Source organism: Ranitomeya imitator, chromosome 4 (genome assembly GCF_032444005.1).
Source record: "Ranitomeya imitator isolate aRanImi1 chromosome 4, aRanImi1.pri, whole genome shotgun sequence".
Lineage (NCBI taxonomy): Eukaryota > Metazoa > Chordata > Amphibia > Anura > Dendrobatidae > Ranitomeya > Ranitomeya imitator.
In genome coordinates, this window is record NC_091285.1 from 235,747,478 (window position 1) to 235,774,388 (window position 26,911).

Below are 26,911 nucleotides of genomic sequence, written 5' to 3' on the forward strand. Positions count from 1 at the left end.
TTTGCATGTTCGTCCTGTAACAGCAAACTTCCCTCAGGTCAGTCCTCTCCGCTGTGTCAGTCCTGCAGCAACCCGATTATTCCCACCGCCCAGGATCCCCCGGCTGCTCCGCCCGAGAGTGATACCCCCATCCCAGGCTGGGCCTCCTCTCTTTCACAATCGGTGGCCGATTTAACACGGGTGTCTCAAACCGTGGTGTCCGCGCTGGATCGGTTACCCCTGCAGACACCTGCAGTGGCCAGCGGGTCGCAGGAACCGCCGCCCGAGCCCTCCTTGATAAGCCACAAAAGGTTCAGACAAGAACGTCGGTCTGAGTCCTCTTCACGCTCCATCTCGCCACACGGCCCTCCCCTGCGGTCCCGATTCTCCTCCCCTGAGTCAGGCGAGGCATTATCTGATGCGCCCTCGGAGGATATTTTGGAGCTGGATCCTAACCAAATCGCCACCATGAGGGAGACGGTCCAGAATCTCATTGGGGCAATAAACCAAACCTGTGGCATCAAGGATCCCTCTACGGAACCTGCAGATCAGGCGGTTTCGTTTAGACGGGCCAAACCACCTTCTAAATTTTTCGCTCCTCATCCTGAATTCGAGGAAATCTTGTCCAGAGAGAGAGAGAATCCGACCAGACGTTTTCAGAGGGGAAAACGCCTGGGGGTGTTATATCCTTTTTCTCCAGAGCTTACCGCCAATTGGACGGTCTCTCCCTCGGTGGATCCCCCTTTTTCCAGGCTGTCCACCAACACGGTGCTTCCACTGTCCGGCGGAGCATCTTTGAAGGATTCTAACGATAGAGTTATAGAATCCTTCGCAAAATCGGCTTTTGAAGCGGCTTCAGCGGCTCTATGTCCAGCCTTTGCTTCCACTTGGGCCTCAAAATCCATCTCAAAATGGGCCAAGGATCTACGGCGAGGTATTCTGGACGGGGCGCCTCCCGCGCAATTAGCGGAACTTGCCAACCAGATTTCCCACGCTGGCGATTACTTGGTCTCCACCTCCCTGGATGTCGCTTCTTGTGCGGCTCAGGCTTCCAGCAATGCCGTTGCCATCCGCCGGACCGTCTGGCTCAAGGCCTGGCAGGCGGACTTGTCTTCCAAAAAGTCCCTCACTAGTCTGCCCTTCCAGGGCTCTCGTCTTTTTGGTTCCCAGCTGGACCAAATCATTAAGGACGCCACCGGGGGTACAAGTTCTCTTCTCCCCCAGGCTAAGCCTCGTCGCCCTCCTCCTAGACGGCAGTTTCGCTCTTTTCGGCCTTTTCGTCGCTTCGCTGCGTCAAACTCCTTTTCCCAGCAGCAACAGAGGCCACAGGCACGTCAAGAGAAGAAGGCGGTGTCCTTTAGGCCCACTCCGTCCTGGCGTCCTCGCTACTCCCAGGGTAGATCCTCCAGGCCCAGGACTGGAAGATCCACCTCCGCATGACTCTCGGCAGGACTCCAGCCCAACTCCCAGATTGGGCGGCCGTCTTCTCCTTTTCAGGGACGTCTGGATTTCCGCAGTAGAGGACGCTTGGGTCAGGGAAGTTGTATCCTCGGGATACAAGATAGAGTTCGCTTCCCGACCCCGGGATCGTTTCTTCCAATCCCGTCCTCCAAGAGATCCCGCTCTAGTTCCGGGCTTCTTCGCAGCCATCGCTTCTCTGCTCAAATCCGGGGTAATCGTTCCCGTCCCAGAAAAGGAACGGTTCACGGGTTTCTACTCGAACCTTTTTGTGGTACCCAAAAAAGACGGCAAGGTTCGACCCATTCTGGACCTCAAATTGCTGAACAGGAGAGTTCGCCTGAGATACCTCAGGATGGAATCCCTTCGTTCAGTAATTGCTTCCATGGAGGCTCAGGAATTTCTATGCTCAATAGATATCCAGGACGCCTACCTCCATGTCCCGATATTTCCCGGACATCACCGTTTCCTGTGCTTTGCAGTGCAACGAGATCATTTTCAGTTCGTCGCCCTGCCGTTCGGTCTCGCAACCGCACCAAGGGTGTTCACGAAGATCATGGCAGCGCTGATGGCCATCTTGAGAGTCAGAGGCTTGGTCCTATTTCCATACCTCGACGACATCCTCATCAAGGCTCCGTCCTTTGCTCAGGCTCACGAAAGCCTGTCCATTGTTCTCGACACCTTAGCCCGTTTCGGGTGGCTGGTCAACCGGAAGAAGTCCTGCCTTATTCCTTCTCAGCGCATCATCCTTCTGGGCATGCTTTTCGACACTCGTCAGACCAGAGTCCTCCTTCCCAAAGACAAGAGATCCACTCTTTGTCGGGACATACGCTTGCTCCAGGGTCCTCGGCCTCCCTCCCTCCCTCCGTTCGGCCATGAAGGTTCTGGGGAGGATGGTAGCTACATTGGAAGCGATTCCCTTCGCCCAATTTCATTCGCGACCCCTTCAGCAAGCCATTCTGTCTCAGTGGGACAGGTCTGTCTTCTCCCTGGATCGGCCGATCAGACTCTCTTCTCGGGTCAAGCGGTCCCTCAACTGGTGGCTGACGTCACCTCTCATCTCCCAGGGCAGGTCCTTCCTTCCAGTTCACTGGCAGGTGGTGACAATGGATGCCAGCCTTATCGGCTGGGGTGCGGTTTTTCGCCACCTGACGGTTCAGGGCCGTTGGTCGTCGCAGGAGGCATCTCTGCCAATCAATGTCCTCGAAATTCGGGCCATCTTTCTGTCCCTCCGCCACTGGGAAAGGATCCTCAGGGGCCTGCCAGTCCGGATCCAGACGGACAACGCCACGGCTGTGGCATATGTCAACCATCAGGGGGGGACCCGGAGCTCCTTGGCCCTTGCCGAGGTATCCAAGATCCTCCTTTGGGCAGAGGCAACGGTTCCGGTGATATCCGCGGTGCATATCCCCGGCGTGGACAACTGGGCCGCCGACTTCCTCAGCCGCGAGGGCCTCGCGGCAGGGGAATGGTCCTTGCATCCGGAGGTCTTCCATCAGATTTGTCTTCGATGGGGGACTCCGGACATGGATCTCACGGCGTCTCGAATCAACAGGAAGGTTCCGCAGTTCGTCTCCAGGTCCCGCGATCCTCTCGCAGTGGGCGTCGATGCTCTGGCCATTCTTTGGTCACAGTTCGAGCTGCCCTACCTGTTCCCACCCCTTCCATTACTTCCCGAACTGTTGAAGAAGATCAAAGCGGAAGGATTGCCGGTCATCCTGATCACCCCGGATTGGCCCAGGAGAGCTTGGTTCGCGGAGCTCGTCAACCTTCTCGCGGACGCTCCCTGGCGCCTTCCAGACAGGCCCGATCTGCTGTCCCAGGGTCTGATCTGCCACCCGAATTCTCGGTCGCTCAGTTTAACGGCGTGCCTGTTGAGACCGCGGTTCTAAGAGCGTCCGGCCTTTCGGACCGGGTGATTCACACCATGATTCAGGCTCGGAAGCCTTCGTCTTCCAGGATCTACTACCGTACCTGGAAGGCTTACTTCCGTTGGTGCGAATCCAACCGCGTTCCGCCTGTGGTTTTTTCCCTGCCTTATCTTTTGGCCTTCCTTCAGGCAGGACTGGATTCGGGCCTGGCTCTTAGCTCCCTAAAGGGCCAGGTTTCTGCGCTTGCCATCCTCTTTCAGAAGAACTTGGCCTCTCGGCCACAGGTTAAGACCTTCTTTCAAGGAGTAGCCCACGCTGTCCCGCCGTACAGGGCCCCTGTGGACGCATGGGACTTAAACCTGGTACTGGACGTTCTGAGGGTTTCCCCCTTTGAACCTCTTAGGGAGGTTCCTCTATCAGTTTTATCTTGGAAGGTGACCTTTCTTGTGGCCATCACGTCTATTCGCCGCGTTTCCGAGTTGGTGGCCCTGTCTTGCCGTCCTCCGTTCTTGGTCATTCACCATGACAAGGTGGTCTTCCGGCCTCCACCTTCTTTTCTTCCTAAGGTGGTTTCCACCTTCCACCTCAACGAGGACATCGTTCTACCTTCCTTTTGTCCAGCTCCGACTCATCCTTTGGAGCGATCGTTGAACAAGCTGGACCTCGTCAGGGCAGTGAGGATCTATCTGGACAGAACGTCCACTTTCCGGAAAACTGATTCTTTTTTCGTCATTCCTGATGGCACGCGCAGAGGCCAACCGGCTTCTAAAGCGACTATTGCTCGCTGGATCAGAATGGCAATTTTGGAGGCTTACCGGGTCAAGAACAGAGTGCCCCCTCCTGGGATTAAGGCTCACTCTACCCGGGCAGTCGGCGCCTCCTGGGCGGTGCACCACAGGGCTTCCGCCCTACAGCTTTGCAAAGCGGCAACTTGGTCTTCCATCCACACGTTCGCCAAATTTTACAAGGTCCATACCTACGCTTCGGCGGACGCCGGCCTAGGCAGAAGGATCCTGCAGGCGGCAGTGGTGAGTCCTCTGACCTGATGGAAGTCTGTTTTTCCCGCCCTAGGGACTGCTTTGGGACGTCCCATGGTTCCTGTGTCCCCCAATGAGAGGCGATAAAGAAAACAGGATTTTTGGTTGCTTACCGTAAAATCTGTTTCTTGAAGCCTCTATTGGGGGACACAGCTCCCTCCCAATGTTTCTGTTATCTGTTCTATGACTGTTCTCACGTTTACAGTTCTCAAGTTTGTGGTTATGGTTTTTCAACCTTGTTCTTTTCTCCTACTGCTTTCTCACTAACTGAAGAGTATAATACCAGTCGGTGGGATGTACACTGCAGAGGAGGAGCTAACTTTTTTATTTGCATAGTGTCAGCCTCCTAGTGGCAGCAGCATACACCCCATGGTTCCTGTGTCCCCCAATGGAGGCTTCAAGAAACAGATTTTACGGTAGGCAACCAAAAATCCTGTTTTTTTTAATTTTCTTTAAATATTTTTATAAACTTTTTTTTTTTCTCTTTTTTTTTTATTTTTTGCATGTTTCAATAGTTTCCATAGGAGAATAGAAGCTGTCATAACCCAATTGGCTCTGCTACATACAGGCGATGATCAGATTGGCCTGTATGTAGCAGAAATTCTCGCTAGCTAGCATAGCAATCTGGCAGTGACAATCATAGAGGTCTGCTGGAGACCTCTGGTTGTCATGCCGACCCGTCGCTGACCCACGTCAGCAGTCCGCATTATGAATATCTAATCAGAGCATCACATGAAGACCCTGCCACCAGACCCACCCCAGAGCACGAGCTTATCATTAACTGCAAACTGAAAATAAAGATTAAACAACAACCACAAGACGGATTTCATCACCAGGTATTATTTTATTCAGTATAATGGCGCCAACCTGGCGCTGTCTGTAGGTTACTGTGCACAATCCTGCTGACAGGCTCCCTTTAAATGCTTTCATCATCCAGTTTTCTTACCCCAAGAGCTTGGGCAGACGACCATATTATCGTTCCAAGTGTGATTCGACTAAACACCAGCTCACACCTGGACTAATGTTAGCCTATGGGTCCGTGCACATGTCCGATGTTTTTTTTTCTTTTTTGTACAAGGAAAAAAAATCTCTGCATGCCTGAATTTGCTCAAATATTCAGATCACACTCAGCAGTCTAAGTCAGTGAGTTCATGGGAAACATCGGACTGCACTTGGATGACATCTGAGTGCATTCTGATTTCCGCTGCCTAACAGAATGGAGGCCATCTTCTCTTCATCTCAGAGAATCGGAGCACACTATGATTACATTCTGATCATAATTGGGTCATATGAGACAATCATCTACAGCTGTCTGCACCTGCTATAAGTAACAATGTGCAAGTATTGCGCTGTCATGCTCAGTTTTAAAACCCTTTCAAACTGCGTGTAGAAGAGTTTGTTACTGTTCTAGGTTTAAAAGCTGGTAATGCAGTGTCATTTGTTGTTGTCATTTTACTTCCAGCACTGATGAAACGGCAACAGAAAATATCTTGAAAGCTGAAATGACTATGGCAGCTCTGTGTGGCAGACTGGGGCTTGTCACTCCAAGAGACGCCTTCATTACTGCCATTTGTAAAGGCTCCTTACCGCCACACTATGCCCTCACTGTGCTGAACAGTTCCTCTGTGGCTCTGAGCACCAAAAGTAAGCACTGTTACCTATGGCCGGGGGAAGACCCCCAGTCTGCCTGGCTTCCAGTATTAATATATTATCTCTCTCCAGCTTATTCAATCCAGGGGCAAAATGTGCAGATGATCAGCCCGTCAAGTGACTCTCACCAGCAAGTAGTGGCGGTTGGACAGCCTCTTGCTCTGCAGCCACAAGGAACAGTAATGGTACTGTAAATTAATCAATTTTTGTTTGAATTGTGATTTATTTTGATAAAATATTTGATTTTAGGTTCACACTCATGTCAGCGCCTACATTAGGGGCCTGCGCTGCATGTTCGGCCTGTCTTACAGAAAAAAAAAGTGCAACATGGTGTGCCATTTTTTTCCCCTGGAAAACGACAGCCACCTGAACAGAACTTAGCAATAGTTAACCCCTTTACCCCCAAGGGTGGTTTGCACGTTAATGACCGGGCCAATTTTTACAATTCTGACCACTGTCCCTTTATGAGGTTATAACTCTGGAACGCTTCAACGGATCCCAGTGAATCTGACATTGTTTTCTCGTGACATATTGTACTTCATGACAATGGTAAAAATTCTTTGATAGTACCTGCGTTTATTTGTGAAAAAAACGGAAATTTGGTGAAAATTATGAAAATTTCGCAATTTTCCAACTTTGAATTTTTATGCAATTAAATCACAGAGATATGTCACACAAAATACTTAATAAGTAACATTTCGCACATGTCTACTTTACATCAGCACAATTTTGGAACCAAAATTTTTTTTTGTTAGGGAGTTATAAGGGTGAAAAGTTGACCAGCAATTTCTCATTTCTCAACACCATTTTATTTTAGGGACCACATCTCATTTGAAGTCATTTTGAGGGGTCTATATGATAGAAAATACCCAAGTGTGACACCATTCTAAAAACTACACCCCTCAAGGTGCTCAAAACCACATCCAAGAAGTTTATTAACCTTTCTGGTGCTTCACAGGAATTTTTTCAATGTTTAGATAAAAATGAACATTTAACTTTTTTTCACAAAAAATTTAATTCCGCTCCAATTTGTTTTATTTTACCAAGGGTAACAGGAGAAAATGGACCCCAAACATTGTTGTACAATTTGTCCTGAGTACGCCAATACCCCACATGTGGGGGTAAACCACTGTTTGGGCGCATGGCACAGCTCGGAAGCGAAGGAGCGCCATTTGACTTTTCAATGCAAAATTGACTGGAATTGAGATGGGACGCCATGTGTCGTTTGGAGAGCCCCTGATGTGCCTAAACATTGAAACCCCCACAAGTGACACCATTTTGGAAAGTAGACCCCCTAAGGAACTTATCTAGAGGTGTGGTGAGCTCTTTGACCCACCAAGTGCTTCACAGAAGTTTATAATGTAGAACCGTAAAAATAAAAAATCATATTTTTTCACAAAAATTATCTTTTCGCCCCCAATTTTTTTTTTCCAAAGGTAAGAGAAGAAATTGGACCCCAAAAGTTGTTGTACAATTTGTCCTGAGTACGCTGATACCCCATATGTGGGGGTAAACCACTGTTTGGGCGGATGGGAGAGCTCGGAAAGGAAGGAGCGCCGTTTGACTTTTCAATGCAAAATTGACAGGAATTGAGATGAGACGCCATGTTCCGTTTGCAGAGCCCCTAATGTACCTAAATAGTAGAAACCCCTCACAAGTGACACCATTTTGGAAAGTAGACCCCCTAAGGAACTTATCTAGATGTGTGGTGAGCGCTTTGACCCACCAAGGGCTTCACAGAAGTTTATAATGGAGAGCTGTAAAAATAAAACAAAGATTTTTTCCCACAAAAATTATTTTTTAGCCCCCAGTTTTGTATTTTCCCGAGGGTAACAGGAGAAATTGGACCCCAAAATTTGTTGTCCATTTTGTCCTGAGTGCGCTGATACCCCATATGTGGGGGGAAACCACTGTTTGGGCGCATGGGAGGGCTCGGAAGGGAAGGAGTGCCATTTGAATGCAGACTTAGATGGAATGGTCTGCAGGTGTCACATTGCGTTTGCAGAGACCCTAATGTACCTAAACAGTAGAAACCCCCCACAAGTGACACCATTTTGGAAAGTAGACCCCCTAAGGAACTTATCTAGATGTGTGGTGAGCGCTTTGACCCACCAAGGGCTTCACAGAAGTTTATAATGGAGAGCCGTAAAAATAAAACAAAAATTTTTTCCCACAAAAATTATTTTTTAGCCCCCAGTTTTGTATTTTCCCGAGGGTAACAGGAGAAATTGGACCCCAAAATTTGTTGTCTAATTTGTCCTGAGTGCGCTGATACCCCATATGTGGGGGGGGGGAACCACTGTTTGGGCGCATGGGAGGGCTCGGAAGGGAAGGAGCTCCATTTGGAATGCAGACTTAGATGGAATGGTCTGAAGGTGTCACATTGCATTTGCAGAGCCCCTAATGTACCTAAACAGTAGAAACCCCCCACAAGTGACCCCATATTGGAAACTAGACCCCCCAGGGAACTTATCTAGATGTGTTGTGAGAACTTTGAACCCCCAAGTGTTTCACTACAGTTTATAATGCAGAGCCGTAGAAATAAAAAATCTTTTTTTTTCCCACAAAAATTATTTTTTAGCCCCCAGTTTTGTATTTTCCCAAGGGTAACAGGAGAAATTGGACCCCAACAGTTGTTGTCCTATTTGTCCTGAGTACGCTGATACCCCATATGTTGGGGTAAACCCCTGTTTGGGCACACGGGCGAGCTCGGAAGGGAAGAAGCACTGTTTTACTTTTTCAACGCAGAATTGGCTGGAATTGAGATCGGACGCCATGTCGCTTTTGAAGAGCCCCTGATGTGCCTAAACAGTGGAAACCCCCCAATTATAACTGAAACCCTAATCCAAACACTCCTCTAACCCTAATTCCAACGGTAACCCTAACCACACCCCTAACCCTGACACACCCCTAATCCCAACCCTATTCCCAACTGTAAATGTAATCTAAACCCTAACTGTAACTTTAGCCCCAACCCTAGCCCTAACCCTAGCCCTAACCCTAGCCCTAGCCCTAATGGGAAAATGGAAATAAATACATTTTTTTAATTTTTCCCTAACTAAGGGGGTGATGAAGGGGGGTTTGATTTACTTTTATAGTGGATTTTTTAGCGGATTTTTATGATTGGCAGCCGTCACACACTGAAAGATGCTTTTTATTGCAAAAAATATTTTTTGCGTTACCACATTTTGAGAGCTATAATTTTTCCATATTTTGGTCCACAGAGTCATCTGAGGTCTTGTTTTTTGCGGGACAAGTTGACGTTTTTATTGGTAACATTTTCGGGCACGTGACATTTTTTGATCGCTTTTTATTCCGATTTTTGTGAGGCAGAATGACCAAAAACCAGTTATTCATGAATTTCTTTTGGGGGAGGCGTTTATACCGTTCCGCGTTTGGTAAAATTGATAAAGCAGTTTTATTCTTCGGGTCAGTACGATTACAGCGACACCTCATTTATGTCATTTTTTTTATGTTTTGGCGCTTTTATACGATAAAAACTTTTATAGAAAAAATAATTATTTTGGCATCGCTTTATTCTCAGGACTATAACTTTTTTATTTTTTTGCTGATGATGCTGTATGGCGGCTCGTTTTTTGCGGGACAAGATGACGCTTTCAGCGGTACCATGGTTATTTATATCTGTCCTTTTGATCGCGTGTTATTCCACTTTTTGTTCGGCGGTATGATAATAAAGCGTCGTTTTTTGCCTCGTTTTTTTTTTTTTTCTTACGGTGTTTACTGAAGGGGTTAACTAGTGGGCCAGTTTTATAGGTCGGGCCGTTACGGACGCGGCGATACTAAATATATGTACTTTTATTGTTTTTTTTATTTATTTAGATAAAGAAATGTATTTATGGGAATAATATTTTTTTTTTTTTTCATTTTTTAGGAATATATATATATATTTTTTTTTTTACACATTTGGAAAAAATTTTTTTAACTTTTTTCTTTGTCCCAGGGGGGGACATCACAGATCGGTGATCTGACAGTTTGCACAGCACTCTGTCAGATCACCGATCTGACTTGCAGCACTGCAGGCTTCACAGTGCCTGCTCTGAGCAGGCTCTGTGAAGCCACCTCCCTCCCTGCAGGACCCGGATCCGCGGCCATCTTGGATCCGGGCCTGGAGCAAGCAGGGAGGGAGGTAAGACCCTCGCAGCAACGCGATCACATCGCGTTGCTGCGGGGGGCTCAGGGAAGCCCGCAGGGAGCCCCCTCCCTGCGCGATGCTTCCCTGCACCGCCGGCACATCGCGATCATCTTTGATTGTGGTGTGCCAGGGGTTAATGTGCCGGGGGCGGTCCGTGACCGCTCCTGGCACATAGTGCCGGATGTCAGCTGCGATAGGCAGCTGACACCCGGCCGCGCTCCCCCCGTATGCGCCGCCGATCGCGCTGGACGTACTATCCCGTCCGTGGTCATGGGGGCCCACCCCACCTCGACGGGATAGTACGTCCGATGTCAGAAAGGGGTTAAAGGGACATTGTCACCTGAATTTGGAGGGAACAATCTTCAGCCATGGAGGCGGGGTTTTGGGGTTTTTGATTCACCCTTTCCTTACCCGCTGGCTGTATGCTGGCTGCAATATTGGATTGAAGTTCATTCTCTGTCCTCCGTAGTACATGCCTGCACAAGGCAATCTTGCCTTACTCAGGCGTGTACTATGGAGGACAGAGAATGAACTTCAATCCAATATTGCAGCCATCATGCAGCCAGCGGGTAAGGAAAGGGTGAATCAAACACCCAAAAACCCCGCCTCCATGGCTGAAGATTGTTCCCTCCAAATTCAGGTGACAGTGTCCCTTTAATGGGGTCAATCAGCGCTGTTTTTGTTCGTCATAAGATAGAGCAGCAGTAGGCAATTTTCCAGAGGGGCCACATGAGAGACCGTGACTGTTGTTGAGGGCCGAACCAATAGGCTGAAATTAATTCTGATCAATATTAATATTAACTTATTGATAAATATTAAGTGATGCAATTACTATAATTTTAAGCAGAACAAGTATGCTGTATTCCCCTATATACCGTATGAGCTCGCACACCGCCCCTATATACTGTGTGAGACCACACACAGCCCCTATATACAGCGTGACCACCACAATGCCTCCTATATAGAGTATTGAACCCCCATATAGCCTCCTACATGCAGTATTGAGCCCAAAAAGGGCCTTCTACATATAGTATTGAGCCCCCACATGGCCTCCTATTTATAGTTTGAACCCCCACATAGCCTTCTGTATGCAGCGTGAGCCCCACATATCCTTCGCTATGCATCATGAGCCCCACATAGCCTCCTGTATGCAGCGTGAGCCCCACATATCCTTCTCTATGCATCATGAGCCCCACATAGCCTCCTGTATGCAGCATGAGCCCCCCGTATCCTTCTCTATGCATCATGAGCCCCACATAGCCTCCTGTATGCAGCATGAGCCCCACGTATCCTTCTCTATGCATCATGAGCCCCACATAGCCTCCTGTATGCAGCGTGAGCCCCACATATCCTTCTCTATGTATCATGAGCCCCACTTAGCCTCCTGTATGCAGCGTGAGCCCCACATACCCTCCTGTATGCAGCATGAGCCCCACGTATCCTCTATGCATCATGAGCCCCACATAGCCTCCTGTATGCATCATGAGCCCCACATATCCTTCTCTATGCATCATGAGCCCCACATAGCCTCCTGTATGCAGCGTGAGTCCCACATATCCTTCTCTATGCATCATGAGCCCCACTTAGCCTCCTGTATGCAGCGTGAGCCCTACATATCCTTCGCTATGCATCATGAGCCCCACATAGCCTCCTGTATGCAGCATGAGCCCCACATATCCTCCTGTATGCAGCATGAGCCCCACATATCCTCCTGTATGCAGCATGAGCCCCACGTATCCTTCTCTATGCATCATGAGCCCCACATAGCCTCCTGTATGCATCATGAGCCCCACATAGCCTCCTGTATGCAGCGTGAGCCCCACATAGCCTCCTGTATGCAGCGTGAGCCCCACATATCCTCCTGTATGCAGCATGAGCCCCACATAGCCTCCTGTATGCAGCGTGAGCCCCACATACCCTCCTGTATGCAGCATGAGCCCCACGTATCCTTCTCTATGCATCATGAGCCCCACATAGCCTCCTGTATGCAGCGTGAGCCCCACATAGCCTCCTGTATGCAGCGTGAGCCCCACATAGCCTCCTGTATGCAGCGTGAGCCCCACATATCCTCCTGTATGCAGCATGAGCCCAACGTATCCTCTATGCATCAAGAGCCCCACATAGCCTCCTGTATGCATCATGAGCCCCACATAGCCTCCTGTATGCAGCATGAGCCCCACATAGCCTCCTGTATGCAGCGTGAGCCCCACATAGCCTCCTGTATGCAGCGTGAGCCCCACGTATCCTTCTCTATGCATCATGAGCCCCACATATCCTCCTGTATGCAGCATGAGCCCCACATAGCCTCCTGTATGCAGCATGAGCCCCACGTATCCTTCTCTATGCATCATGAGCCCCACATATCCTCCTGTATGCAGCATGAGCCCCACATAGCCTCCTGTATGCAGCATGAGCCCCACGTATCCTTCTCTATGCATCATGAGCCCCACATAGCCTCCTGTATGCAGCGTGAGCCCCACATATCCTCCTGTATGCAGCATGAGCCCCACATAGCCTCCTGTATGCAGCGTGAGCCCCACATACCCTCCTGTATGCAGCATGAGCCCCACGTATCCTTCTCTATGCATCATGAGCCCCACATAGCCTCCTGTATGCAGCGTGAGCCCCACATAGCCTCCTGTATGCAGCGTGAGCCCCACATAGCCTCCTGTATGCAGCGTGAGCCCCACATATCCTCCTGTATGCAGCATGAGCCCAACGTATCCTCTATGCATCAAGAGCCCCACATAGCCTCCTGTATGCATCATGAGCCCCACATAGCCTCCTGTATGCAGCGTGAGCCCCACATATCCTCCTGTATGCAGCATGAGCCCCACATAGCCTCCTGTATGCAGCGTGAGCCCCACGTATCCTTCTCTATGCATCATGAGCCCCACATATCCTCCTGTATGCAGCATGAGCCCCACATAGCCTCCTGTATGCAGCATGAGCCCCACGTATCCTTCTCTATGCATCATGAGGCCCACATATCCTCCTGTATGCAGCATGAGCCCCACATAGCCTCCTGTATGCAGCATGAGCCCCACGTATCCTTCTCTATGCATCATGAGCCCCACATAGCCTCCTGTATGCAGCGTGAGCCCCACATATCCTTCTCTATGCATCATGAGCCCCACATAGCCTCCTGTATGCAGCGTGAGCCCCACATATCCTTCTCTATGCATCATGAGCCCCACATAGCCTCCTGTATGCAGCGTGAGCCCCACATATCCTTCTCTATGCATCATGAGCCCCACATAGCCTCCTGTATGCAGCGTGAGCCCCACATATCCTTCTCTATGCATCATGAGCCCCACATAGCCTCCTGTATGCAGCGTGAGCCCCACATATCCTAATCTATGCATCATGAGCCCCACATAGCCTCCTGTATGCAGCGTGAGACCCAACATAGCCTCCATATATGCACTATGAGCTCCCACATCACCTACATATATAGTGTGAGCCCCCACATAGCCTCCATATATACAGTGTGAGCCCCCTATGTGGATACAAATATCCTATACACATGGAAAAAAACAACAACACATACTTGTCTCGCTTCCGTTCCCCCGGCGCTCTGATCCTGACTCCTGATAGCAGCACGATTAAATGACGTCATTGCTGTCTCACCCTGATTGGTGGCAGATGGAGCAGGAGGCCCTGTCCTCCTCCAGTGTATTCACCGTTGTCTTCATCCTCAGGATGCAGATAAGTGGTTACAGCGAGGGGCGATGGATGGCATGGTGCTGCCCGTGTTCTATTGTTTTAGCCCACGGGCCGGACTGGAACAGCCAGAGGGCCGGAAGTAGCCCACAAGCCATAGTTTGCCCAGGTCTGGGATAGAGCCATTTTTTGCGGGAACCTAAAAACATAGCCTAGCCTCATGTACTCATTTTTCTTTTTCTCCCAGCTTACTGCTAAGAATATACAGTGTATGCGGACCCTTCTTAATTTGGCACACTGTCATGGTGGGTATTTGGGGACTTCTTGGCAGCTTGTCCTTGCAACTCTTCAGGTACGTAGTACTGTATAAACAGTAAGAGCTATCCATCCATTTTGTTAATTGACAAACAATATACAAGTACTATTTGGGTTGTCTTATTCTTAAAGATAAGTGCATACACTTCTTTACATTACAGTAATTAAGCCTTCTGTAAGTGCACACGTTTTTTGGATATCACTATGAAATGAATCATTTTAAGCATCAACAATTTTTATTATAGTGCATATTAATCTCCCATAGGAAAGGGGTGTAATAATGGTAATTTCATCTGCCTTCCTGTACCGTTATCTAAGTAATTTAGATACCTCCAGCCTGCGAGAAAGAATTGTGCTTTATAGAAGGGCTGGGGGTCTCTTTAGTGGTGAATGCTTATGCCCTGATTATCAGGACTGGATTTGATGAGGGTCCTGATGGAGTCCGACACTCCGGATTCTAGCATCCTCTAGTGGAGTAAGGACTGGAGTGAGATCTCTGGTGTAGGAGGCGCCACAGCTCAGCGTGAAGTAGAGGAGTCCGTCCCTGTCCTGCCCCAGCTCCCACTGGCATGAAAATGCCAAAAGTCGCTCAACCCTGAGGTGCTCCAAGCTTTTGTAATTTATGCCAGAATTCTGGCAAAATTGCTTTGATGAATTTTGGGGCCTTGATCAGTATCTAGGCACATGATCTATCCTTTTGACTATTTTATAGTAATGTCTATCTTGCTAGCATGATTCTAGTTGGTTCTCTAATTGCATATTACTTTGCAGTGTGTTCCTGTGTGTATTAACCGAAATCTCTTTTCTTAGCACTTGGTGTGGATCCTTGGCTTAAAGCCCAGCAGTGGGGGTGCACTGAAGCCTGGGCGAGCTGTTGAGGGCCCCAGCACTGTGAGCATAACCTATATAGAACTCCTGCCTACATACAGTATACTTGCTGGCATAGCTGTATAATCTGCATTCTGTTCTTTTAGGTTTTGACCACCGCAGTCATGACGGACTTGCCTGTTATCTCCACAATACTTTCACGACTGTTTGAAAGCTCGCAGTAAGAGAATTTAATTATTAACAAATCAAGATCTGATGGTTAATCCTTTAGCTGCCAGGAGTTTAGGGACACTTTTCCTTTTGACACTGTAAAGGAAAAAAATAAGTATAAAATAGTCCTTTTCTACCCCAAAAGACCCCCATCATGTTGTGGAACTTTCACCTAGCCCTTTACACCAATGGGGTCCTTTATAGAAGATCGTATCAATGTATGATGTAAAAAATATTCCACGTTTGTGGCTAAAACGCTTCAGCTGGAAAACATCTCCTAAAATACCTGTTTAAGGTGTGTGGAGTTCAGACTTGCCAATTATGAGTCTAAATGCATGTATCGTCACTCAAGCCTTCCCTTCCTGCTATGTCCTGCTGATCATTGAGGGTCCGGGTCTGGAGAATCTGTTGAACCTTGAGCTCCTGTATAGGCGCTTGCATAGGGTGGCGTTTGGGCTCAGTAGAAGGTCTGCTATCCTGTACCACCCCATGTACATCTCCATAGATTTACAAGTGGGCCATACACTGCTCTCGCGGGACCTCAGCGTTTCCGCCTGCTCACCTGTACGCTGCAGAGCATTTTTATTTTCACAAATCGTGGAGGTCTCCGGACCCATGAAACCCACCAATTGTTAAGACATATAGAGAACCGGATTGTAAAAAATAAAAATAAAACGTTAAGTCCAATTTAGTTGAATTGCCTGTTTTAATGGAAGCCATTATATAGTCTGCTTCCATCTCTTGCTTAAAGGGACACTGTCACCTGAATTTGGAGGGAACAATCTTCAGCCATAGAGGCGGGGTTTTCGGGTGTTTGATCCAACCTTTCCTTACCTGCTGGTTGCAATATTGGATTGAAGTTCATTCTCTGTCCTCCATAGTACATGCCTGCACAAGGCAATCTTGCCTTGCGCAGGCGTGTACTATGGAGGACAGAGAATGAACTTCAATCCAATATTGCAGCCATCATGCAGCCAGCAGGTAAGGAAAGGGTGGATCAAACACCCGAAAACTCCGCCTCTATTGCTGAAGATTGTTCCCTCCAAATTCAGGTGACAGTGTCCCTTTAAATTGTCATAGATAATGCGGTAAGGTCATTGTTAGGTGGTCCGGACATTTCCGCATTGTAGCACCATGGAACGTACAGCACTTGGATTGGGTGTAATTATTTCATAAGCTTGCACATGATTAGTGCCTTTCTGGTCCATCTATGCCTATATTTCCGAGTACTTTCTGCACAATGAGTGTGGTTTTACCATTATGACATAGTTCTGCAGTAGACTGTAACATGGCCTGTAAAGCAAGAGTCTATGTCAAGGAAATATGGGGAAACCGTCTGAGACTTTATTATTGTTCCAGGTACCTGGATGATGTGTCTTTGCACCATCTCATAAATGCCCTGTGCTCATTATCGCTGGAGGCTATGGACATGGCATATGGGAATAGCAAGGTAAGACAGCGTGGCTGTATAGAGAAGTGGTGCAGATATTTACTGACTAGGCTGAGAGTCCTAGCTCTTATGGTGCAGGTAATGGAGGGGAACATGGACGGTCCTTATTAGAGTAGATGTGTGGTGGATGATATACAGGACAGCTGATGGGGAGATCTAGTGTAGCAGAAGATACCCATAGGGTCTCAGCCAGTACAATTAAATAACTACATTGCCTCCTATCCTAACTACTGCTCAAATCTGGAGAAAGGACAGCTGCACAAAATGTGTGCTACACAGCAATTTTCTAACTTGGAAATGGCAGATTCCAGTTTTGTAGCCTTTTTCACCCCTTTGTCTAAAGGTCCATTTACATTGCACGATTATCACGAACAAGCGTTCTTAGGAATACTCGTTTCATGATACTTACGCTGTCTAAACAGCACATTCGGCAGGTAAAATTACCTTTTATGCAGCTCAAAAATTCTCCTTCTCGGCAGCGCATTGTTTTGTGTGAGCAGGACCTGTGCTTCTGGGAATAGTGGCTGTATAAGTGCTCGGAATGATCTAGAATCTGTCAGTGAGCATCTGAAGCAGGGCTGAGCTGTGCATGTAGGCTATTAAGTGTCAAGCATCACGCTGTATAAATGGAATCTGTCAGCAGCTTTTTGCTATATAATCTGAAGACAGCAGGAGATAGCGGCTGAAACACAAAATTCATGGATGTGTCATTTGTCACAGTGCTGCTGTTTACTAACTGTGAAGGATTTATCACTGAGGGATTAACACTAGTGATGAGCGAGTATACTTGTTGCTTGAGTTTTCCCTAGCACGCTCGGGTGGTCTCCGAGTATTTTTTAGTGATCGGAGATTTAAGGTACCGTCACACTAAGCGACGCTGCAGCGATACCGACAACGATCCGGATCGCTGCAGCGTCGCTGTTTGGTCGCTGGAGAGCTGTCACACAGACAGCTCTCCAGCGACCAACTATGCCGGTAACCAGGGTAAACATTGGGTTACTAAGCGCAGGGCCGCACTTAGTAACCCGATGTTTACCCTGGTTACCAGCGTAAAAGTAAAAAAAAAAAAACCACTACATACTTACCTTCCGCTGTCTGTCCCTCGGCGCTCTGCTTCTCTGCCCTGTGTAAGCACAGCGGCCGGAAAGCGCAGCGGTGACGTCACCGCTCTGCTTTCCGGCCACTGTGCTTAAACAGGGCAGAGAAGCAGAGCGCCGAGGGACAGACAGCAGAAGGTAAGTATGTAGTGTTTTTTTTTTTTTTTTTTTCACTTTTACGCTGGTAACCAGGGTAAACATCGGGTTACTAAGCGCGGCCCTGCGCTTAGTAACCCAATGTTTACCCTGGTTACCAGCGAAGACATCGCTGAATCGGCGTCACACACGCTGATTCAGCGATGTCAGCAGGAAGTCCAGCGACGAAATAAAGTGCTGGACTTTCTGCAGCGACCAACAACATCACAGCAGGATCCTGATCGCTGCTGTGTGTCAAACTGAACGATATCGCTAGCCAGGACTCTGCAACGTCACGGATCGCTAGCGATATTGTTCAGTGTGACGGTACCTTTAGTTTTCGTCTCCGCAGCTGCATGATTTACGTCAGCTGGACAGCCTGAATACATGTGGGAATTCCCTAACAAACAGGCAATCCTCACATGTACTCAGCCTGGCTAGCAGCAGTAAATCATGCAGCAGCGACGATGAAAACTAAATCTCCGATCACTAACAAATACTCGGAGACCACCCGAGCGTGCGCTGGAATGCCCGAGCTACGAATGTACTCGCTCATCACTAATTAACATGGCTGGTCTAGTCTGACTCCACCACCTATTGTGAAAAGCACCTCACCTCCCTGTGTATGGACTTTGTACATGGAGAGCCTGCTGTGGGCGGGACTAGCTTTCTCAGCTCTGCTTCAGTCTAAATCTAAAACTCTGATTGTGTCAGAACAGCTGCACCTAATAATCTAAGTGATACATCATTGAATTCAGCTTCTTTTTACCTACCGTATATACTCGTGTATAAGCAGAGTTTTTCAGCACATTTCTGCTTTTCTGCTGACAATGCCCCCTCGGCTTATACACGAGGTCTTTGTCCCAGAAAGACGGAGGGAGAGCAGCGGATCACAGAGGCAGGAACCTGCGGCTGTAACTGTGCACACTGTGCTGGCAGTGAATATTCATTGCTCTTATAGCGTGCACAGTTACAGCCGCAGCTTACTTATCTTCTCTCTGTGCCCTCGCTGCATCTCCTTCCGGTGTCAGTCTTCTGGCTAAGCGATCACGTGTCCCCCGCTCATAAAGGTAATGAATATTCACCCTTCTCCACTCCCATAGGCGTGGAGTGAATATTCATTACTTTAATGAGCAAAGACACGTGATCGCTTGGCCAGAAGAGCTGCTGGCGCCGGAACGAGATGCAGAGAGGGCGTGCATGGAAGGTAAGTAGGATGTGTTTTTTTTGTTTGTTTGTTTTTTAATGGGAATCGTGCATACAAGGATAGGGGATAAGGAGCCATGCATACCAGGATAGGGATGAGGGTACAATGCATACCAGGATAGGGATGAGGGTACAATGCATACCAGCATAGGGATGAGGGTACAATGCATACCAGCATAGGGATGAGGGTACAATGCATACCAGGATAGGGATGAGGGTACAATGCATACCAGGATAGGGATGAGGGTACAATGCATACCAGGATAGGGATGAGGGTACAATGCATACCAGGATAGGGATGAGGGTGCAATGCATACCAGGATAGGGATGAGGGTACAATGCATACCAGACTTATACTCGAGTCAATAAGTTTTCCCAGTTTTGTAGGCAAAATTATGTGCTTCGGCTTATACTTGGGTCGACTTGTACTCGAGTATATGTGGTACATTACACTGCTCTCAGATGAGGTAGCAAAAACCTGCTGACAGATTCCCTTTAAATGCAGCTTAAAGTAGTTGTCTGTGACTCTAGCATTGATGGTCTAAACCAGTGTTTCCCAAACTCCAGTGCTCATGGACCCCACGGGTCATGTTTTCAGGATTTCCTTAGTATTGCGCAGGTAGTGGAAGTATCATCAAGGCATCAGGAATTGTCTCACCTGTGTAACACTATGGAAATCCTAAAAACATGACCCGTGAGGACTGGAGTTTGGGAAACACTGGTCTAAACAATACAAAGGAACAGCATCCAGTCCAGGTGATGAAAAGGAAAAAAGCCTTTATTCCGCCATAATACCATAAATCATGGCAGAATAAAGGCTTTTTTTTCTTTTTCATCACCTGGACTGGATGCTGTTCCTTTCTATTGTTTGTATCACTTGATGTCCGATTGGGTCATTGGACTTTGAACGTGCAAACTGGGACTGACATGCTGTCGGCTGATTTTTCTTTGCTTGGACTCTAAAGTTGATGGTCTGTCCTTAGGATTGGTCATTTGTGATGAGCAAACATGCTCGTGTACTAACCAAATGTCTTCAGTGTGCTCCAAAAATCAGTCCCTTCACCTCTCGCGCTGTTTGACAGCCACAACACATGCGGGGATTTCCTGTTTCTTAGTCCCTTTCACACATCAGTTTTTTGCCGTCGGTCACAATCAGTTGGCTCAACGGATTCATCGCAGATTGTGAAAAACTGATGCGACTGATTTGTTTTTTTGACGCATCCCACTAGGGGGTCTGGCTAATTGGATCCAAAATAAATCTGAGCATGCTCAGTTGAAAAAAACAGAATCCGTCGCCAGATTCCGTCATTTGACGGGTCCGGCGCCCATAGACTTCCATTCGAGCAAATGATGAACGGTGACGGATCCATCGCTGTTGGATTTTCCAGCGTACACAAAAAACGTTACATTGTCCGTTGTCTCCGTCAGCCGTACAAACTATTTTCGATGGATCTGGCGAACGACTGATGAAATGTGAGGCAATCCGTCGCTAATACAAGTCTATGAGGAAAAAAACAGATTCGGAGGCGTCAGTCGCCAGATTCATTTTTTATCAAAATTCGATGGATTGCGACTGATAGCAAAAAAACTGATGTGTGAGAGGGGCCTTAGACCATCCCTGTGACATGCCGGCACAGGGACTCAAAACATATTTTTCGAGCACGCCGAAGACACTCGGTTAGCCCACGAGCATGCTCGGATAACTACTTATCCAAGCACATTCGCTCATCACTATTGGTCATCAATATCTGATCGGTGGGGGTGCAACACACAGCACCCATGGGGATAAGCTGCATCTAGGTACTGCACAGCCGCCACCTACTGATTCACGTAGGAGGCTGATAATCAGTACCCAGCTGCTCCCACTATGCAGCTGATGGAGCGGAGCTGCGAAGATGTAAAACTGAGCAGTTCCAGCTGGCATTCACAATTGCTGATCGGTGGGGCTGTGGGTGGTGTTCCCTCACCGATGAGACATTAATAACATACTAAGGCCGCGTTCACACGGTCAGTTTTTTACCTCAGTATTTGTAAGTTAAAACCAGGAGTGGGTGATAAATCCAGAAGTGGTGACGTGTTTCCATAAAGCCACGTTCAGTAGTTGGTGAGTTTTTTACCTCAGAATTTGTAAACCAAAACCAGGAGTGGGTGATACATACAGAAGTGGTGCATATGTTTCTGTTATACTTTCCCTCTGATTGTTTTGGCTTACAAACACTGATGTAAAATACTGACCAAATACTGAACGTGGCCTATGGATAGGCCATCAGTGTTAACGTCCTTGACAACCACTTTTTTTCTTCTCTTTTCTGTTAAGGGCTTTCTCTATTGGGTGGAATAGTTTTATAATCCAGCTAAGGATTTAGGTTACGTTCCCATGATGAGCTTTAGGTGAGTTTTTGACACTGCAGAATTTCAGTACCTATTATGTAAATTAGGCCACTTGCGGTTTTTCATTGCCCCTGTTGTGTGCATTTTATTAACATGCACTTTTATCGCATTTTTGACACTGCTTTTTTTGTCTCTTGTTGGTGTGTCATTCTTTGTTTTTGATACTTCCTGGTATTTCTTTGACAAAACTTTATTGCTATTCTTACGTGCGGATTACATACATTTCTGATACATTTCCACTGCAAAATCGCAATAAAAATGCATGTGCGTTTTTTTTAACTTAGGTTTTTCCGCAAATGCAAGTCTATGGGGAAATTCTGCACAGAAAACTCAGTGTACCCGCAAGATAAAGTGATTCTCTGAGGATTTAAAACTAAAGGGCAAGTTTACGCCGAGTAAAAAAAAAAAAAGCACAGTGGGCATGAGATTTTTATAATTCCCATCTACTTTGCTGGATCTGTAAGGCTGCTTTCACACATCAGGTTTTTTCTTTCAGGCACAATCCGGCAGTTTCAGGCACAATCCGGATCCGTTTTTATCTTACGCCGGATCCGTTTTTTACCCATACAGTTGTATTAGCGCCGGATTGTGCCTGAAGGACATGCGTTTCATCCGTTTTGTGTCAGATCCGTCCCTTCAGGCTTTTTTGCCGGACACAAAAAACGTCTCCTGCAACGTTTTTTGTGTCCGGCAAAAAAGCCTGAATGGACGGATCCGGCAATAAACGCATGGAACGGATGTGTGACTGAACGTATCCGGCGACTGAATCCGTTTTTTATACATTGAGCATGCCCAGAAGCTTTGTTTTTGTTTCTGGCATGGAATCTCTCTCTCTCACCCATGCGCAGTACAGAGAGCCGGATCCAGCTAAAAAACGGATCCAGTGCATCAGTTTTTCACAATTTACACCGGATCCATTTTTTTGCAAATTTGCCGGATTTAGCCTGAAACCAAAAACCGGATGTGTGAAAGCAGCCTAAGACGCTGCGTTTTTGGTGCAGCAAAAATGCACAATGTCAAAAACATACCAAAAGCTCATCGTGGGAACATAGTCTTATGATCCTGTAACATTTCCATCCTGTTTCCTTGTGTTTAATGGGTGGTCTCATTAAGATGATCACTTTCTTAATTGAAGTCAGCCTGGCAATCAGCTGAGCTCTGAGGGCCGGCTTCAGTGCTGGCAATAACCAAGCATTTGCCTTGCGGCGGCCGCAGTAAGCTGAAGCGTATAGTGAGGCTTAGAATCCTCAGACCTACAATTGCCGGGATATTGGTCCTGTATAGAGATTGGGCGTATTTGCCTTCGGAACAAGGATCTGCTGAGTGCTCAGATGGCCTCCTGAGAACCCCTGAGGAAGCCCAGAGAGATACGCAGTGCTCCCTGCTCCAGAGTCCAGGTTTTCATGTCATAGTCTGTTACTTCAGGATTGATATTAAAGAAGTTCAGTTTCTTTGTGATCCAAACTGATGTGTTGTCTTTGCTGCTGACAAATCCTGACACTTTCTTCAGGTTTGGCTGTCAGATTCTAAAACTGATCACCTTGAGGCTTAAGAGGATCTGCAGGGTAAAAATGAAATGGTAGCTTAGTATGGTCATGATTTCTGAGACTATAAAGGGAATATTCATCTTGCTAGTGCCAATTCTTTCTCTTTTCTGAATGGTATTTCATAGGACCGGGGTCAGTGGGGTATGTGGCTGTATCGCTCTGAAATCCTCCGTTTTTTCTGGTTGTGATTGGTGCTGGCCTGTGAATAAATAACTGCCATTTTCTTTAGATTCCAGCGTGGAATGTAAACGCCATTGTGAGGGTGGTTGCCGTTATATGTAACGAGTAATTGCCAGTGCTCCCATTTATTTCATCTATTCTAATGCCTTTCTCTCTAATAGGAGCCCTCGCTCTTTGCTGTTGCCAAGTTACTGGAAACTGGATTAGTGAATATGCACAGAATTGAGATCTTGTGGAGGCCATTGACAGGACATTTAATAGAGGTAAATTCTGGCCTAGAGCTTTAAACCGATTTCTCACGCCATTGTTTTTAAAGGCGATGTGTTTTTGTTAAATTACATGTTTAAATTAATTTTAGATTTTTAATTAACGTTTCGTAACTTTTTTTGTTTATTATGATGTTTTAATTAGTTAAAAAATCTAGATGACTCGCTCCCTTTAAATATTTGGAAAGCAATTGTCCGTCACATCCCTAGGATGACTACCCTAAGGCGTCACTCGCATGAAGTAGCTACTGTTCTCTGCTGCTGATCTGCATGGACTCTGTCCTGACATATGGTGCCGCCATGTAGTGTTACATTATGCCGTTGGTGTGACCGTTTGCCACACATGGTAGATCATCTGTCCGAAGCTGGAGAGATGCAGATGTACAGTGTAAGCTCATAGCGGTTCACTCATGTGTGAGATCTATATTTCTGGAGTTTATTCTTTAGTTTGCACAGCTAAGTATTGCCATTGTGCGGTAGTTTTCTCAACAATAGGTCGGAGCTGAGAGCAGCAGCACCGCTCACTCTTTAAACTCCACCTGTTTTATTTGAGTATGGGGCGGTGATTTCAGACTTTCGGGTTGCTAGAAGTGTGCACTGTATTCATGTTGTATCTGTCTTTTTCCTTTGCTTGCTCTTGTCCTGCTCAGAAGGTACGTTTGCTCTGCATGCATCTTATATGCACAATCTGCTACGTTACTGTATGTTACTGTGCTCCACTGTCTCCGGCAGTCCAATAGACCATGAATGGCAGAAGCTAAGCATGCTCACCTCCACTCCTTTCAGGTGGGCAGATGCAGAGCCCTATTTGCAGGTTCTAGAGCCACATTCTTGGATTGCTGTAGGTGGTTGAAATGATCCCTATTGCATAAATAATTTACTAAATTGGGAATAACCCTTTAAAGGGAATCCGACAACAGGTTTTTCTATGTAATCTGACAGCAGCATGAAGTAGGGACAGAGACCCTGATTCCAGCTATGTATCACTTAGTTTACTGGGTGCTACACCTATGATCAAGTCTGTTTTCTCTGCTGCAGACAGAACTTGAAAACCCACCCTTTCAGGAAACCTTACAGCCAGCCATGACCCCACCTCAGCGCTACCAAAGCTGCCACATCCCCCTAACCTACTGTTTGCTTTCCCATTTTCCTGTTGAATATAAGAATATAAGCCCTGGGGCGTGGCCTGAGAGTCCATGTGAGCGGACGTGCGGCTGTGAGCTCCCGCCGCTGTATATTGTAAAATCCTGCAGAGCCGCTGCTGTTTGGTCCCTGCGGGGGCTTACTGGCTGCGGGGAGACTTGGAGAGGCCGGCGGTGCTGTTCGGTAGCGCTGGAACCGACGAACATGACCAGGAGACGGCAGAAGGACGCGGGAGCCGGGGATGCAGGCGCAATCCAAGATGGCGCCGACTTGAGGGAAAAGGCAGACAAGGAGAACGCCGCATGCAGAAAGCGCATGGAGGTAGCAGCAAAGCTCCAGCAGTTTGCGAGAGCGGAGGCCGCAGAGGAGGGAGCCGGAGCTGATACCGAAGAGGAGGAGGAGGAGGAGAGCCCAGCAGGAGAACATGAGGTACAACAGGGGAGAAAGGAGAGTAAAATGGCGGTGGCAGAAGGGGGACCCGAGGAAATGGCGCCAGAAGCTGAGCCTACCCTAAGAGACGTTTTTGCGCTAGTCTCTTCATGTAAACAATCTCTGACCATACAGATACAGGAGGTTAAGGGGGACACAGCCCAGATAAACGCAGCCATGCAGAAGATTGACAAACGTGTGGGGGAGGTAGAGGAGAGAGTGAGCACTGCAGAAGACCATATAGTGCAGCTGCAAAAAGCAGAGAAAAAGTTCACTCAAGCAATAGCTGAATTGGCTGCGAAAAATGAGGACCTTGAGAACAGGTCCAGAAGAAATAATATTCGCATAGTGGGCATCCCTGAAAAAGCTGAAGGGAGGAATCCAACGGAATATATTGAAAAATGGCTGTTAGAGACATTTGGAGATATGGCGCTAACAAAAGTGTTCGCGGTAGAAAGAGCGCATAGGGTCCCGCCGAAACCACCTGTCCCTGGAGCGAATCCCCGTACCATGCTCGCCAAAATTCTAAACTATAGAGACAGAGACATTATCCTGAGGAAGGCCAGAGACATGACGGATCTGACAGTTGAAGGTCAAAAGATTGCTATATACCCAGACTATTCTACTCTGGTGCAGAAACAACGGATGATGTTCACGGGTATCAAGAGACGGCTGAGGGAATTGGGTGTGCAGTATTCCATGATGTTCCCAGCAAGACTGAGGGTGGTGGCGTTTGATAAAATTCATTTTTTCCAGAAGCCGGAGGACGCTACCCAGTGGATCGATATTAATGCTAAAAAGCTTAAAGGAAAAGGAGACTGAAACTGTGGGAAGAGTCTGAAGTTGTTTACTTATCTGTCAGTTGGAAAAGAGTCATGTGATTGACAAGCCAAGGGGTTTGGGGGGGGAAGAAGGGAAAGGGATGGTGTAATGGCTGCTGGGAAAGGGGGAGGAAGGGTTTGCGACATATTTTAAGTTTATGCAGACTTCTTGTGTGTGCAAATAATTCTAAGTTAAAATGTTTTGAGAACGTTATTTTTCAAAATGTCTGAAATCCTGTTATGTACAGTGGTGGGAGGAGGGTTGGGAAGGTAATGCCAAACGGAGTGTTCGCTATGGGCGATGATGCCCCACTCTTGGAAAGAGGTGGAATGGTTAGATGTGAGGGGGGAAGGGTGGGAGGGGGAGTTGGGAGGGGGGGGGGGGGGTAGTTAGACAGCCTGAGCTCAAAATTGACGATACTTATAGTGAAGATGAGCCAAGTGATGGGGACCCGTTTTAAGATTTTGTGCTGGAATGTGAGAGGCCTAGGGGAGAAATCTAGACGTGCTGCGTGTTTGCAATATGCAAGAGACCAAAGGGCCTCAATGATATGCTTGCTGGAGACGCATTTGGTAAGGGAAAAAGTGGATGTTTTGAATAGACGATGGATCCAGAGGGGATATCATTCTACCTTCTCCACGTATGCAAGAGGAGTCTCAATCTTGGTTCCAGCGGGAGTTCAGTATGAGGAGGTGAAGGTATATGTGGACGTGGAGGGACAGTATGTACTATTACGGTGTATACTGTATGGAGTGATGCTGTGTGTTGCCGCGATGTATATTCCGCCTCCCTACTCTAGCAGGAAGATTAGAGAAGTAATGGAGCGAGTGGAAAAATGGGGACCGACACCGTTAATAATTATCGGAGATCTAAATAACATCTGTGATGAATATTGGGATAAAAATAAAAATACTCAGAATAGGTCGGAGGGACACATAACAACATTTGGCACCTATATACAGGAGATAGGTTTGATTGATCTTTGGAGGGTTAGACATGTTGGGGAGAGAGGGTACTCATGTTATTCACCGGCGCATGCCACGCTCTCTAGGATTGATATGGCTCTGGGTAACAGGATTTT

General features: G+C 47.4%; 1 protein-coding gene across 3 annotated transcripts in view; it reads left to right on the top strand.

Moving 5' to 3' along the window:
• MON2 (MON2 homolog, regulator of endosome-to-Golgi trafficking) overlaps positions 1-26,911 on the top strand; it is a 225,482-nt gene that overhangs the window by 107,133 nt on the left and 91,438 nt on the right. For all 3 annotated transcript variants that reach the window (XM_069764436.1, XM_069764435.1, XM_069764437.1), the window contains 7 exons: positions 5,808-5,989; positions 6,068-6,180; positions 14,059-14,163; positions 14,937-15,017; positions 15,101-15,174; positions 16,524-16,614; positions 23,332-23,433. In XM_069764436.1, coding sequence (XP_069620537.1) covers positions 5,808-5,989; positions 6,068-6,180; positions 14,059-14,163; positions 14,937-15,017; positions 15,101-15,174; positions 16,524-16,614; positions 23,332-23,433 — 748 coding nt within the window. The remainder of the gene's footprint in view (positions 1-5,807; positions 5,990-6,067; positions 6,181-14,058; positions 14,164-14,936; positions 15,018-15,100; positions 15,175-16,523; positions 16,615-23,331; positions 23,434-26,911) is intronic.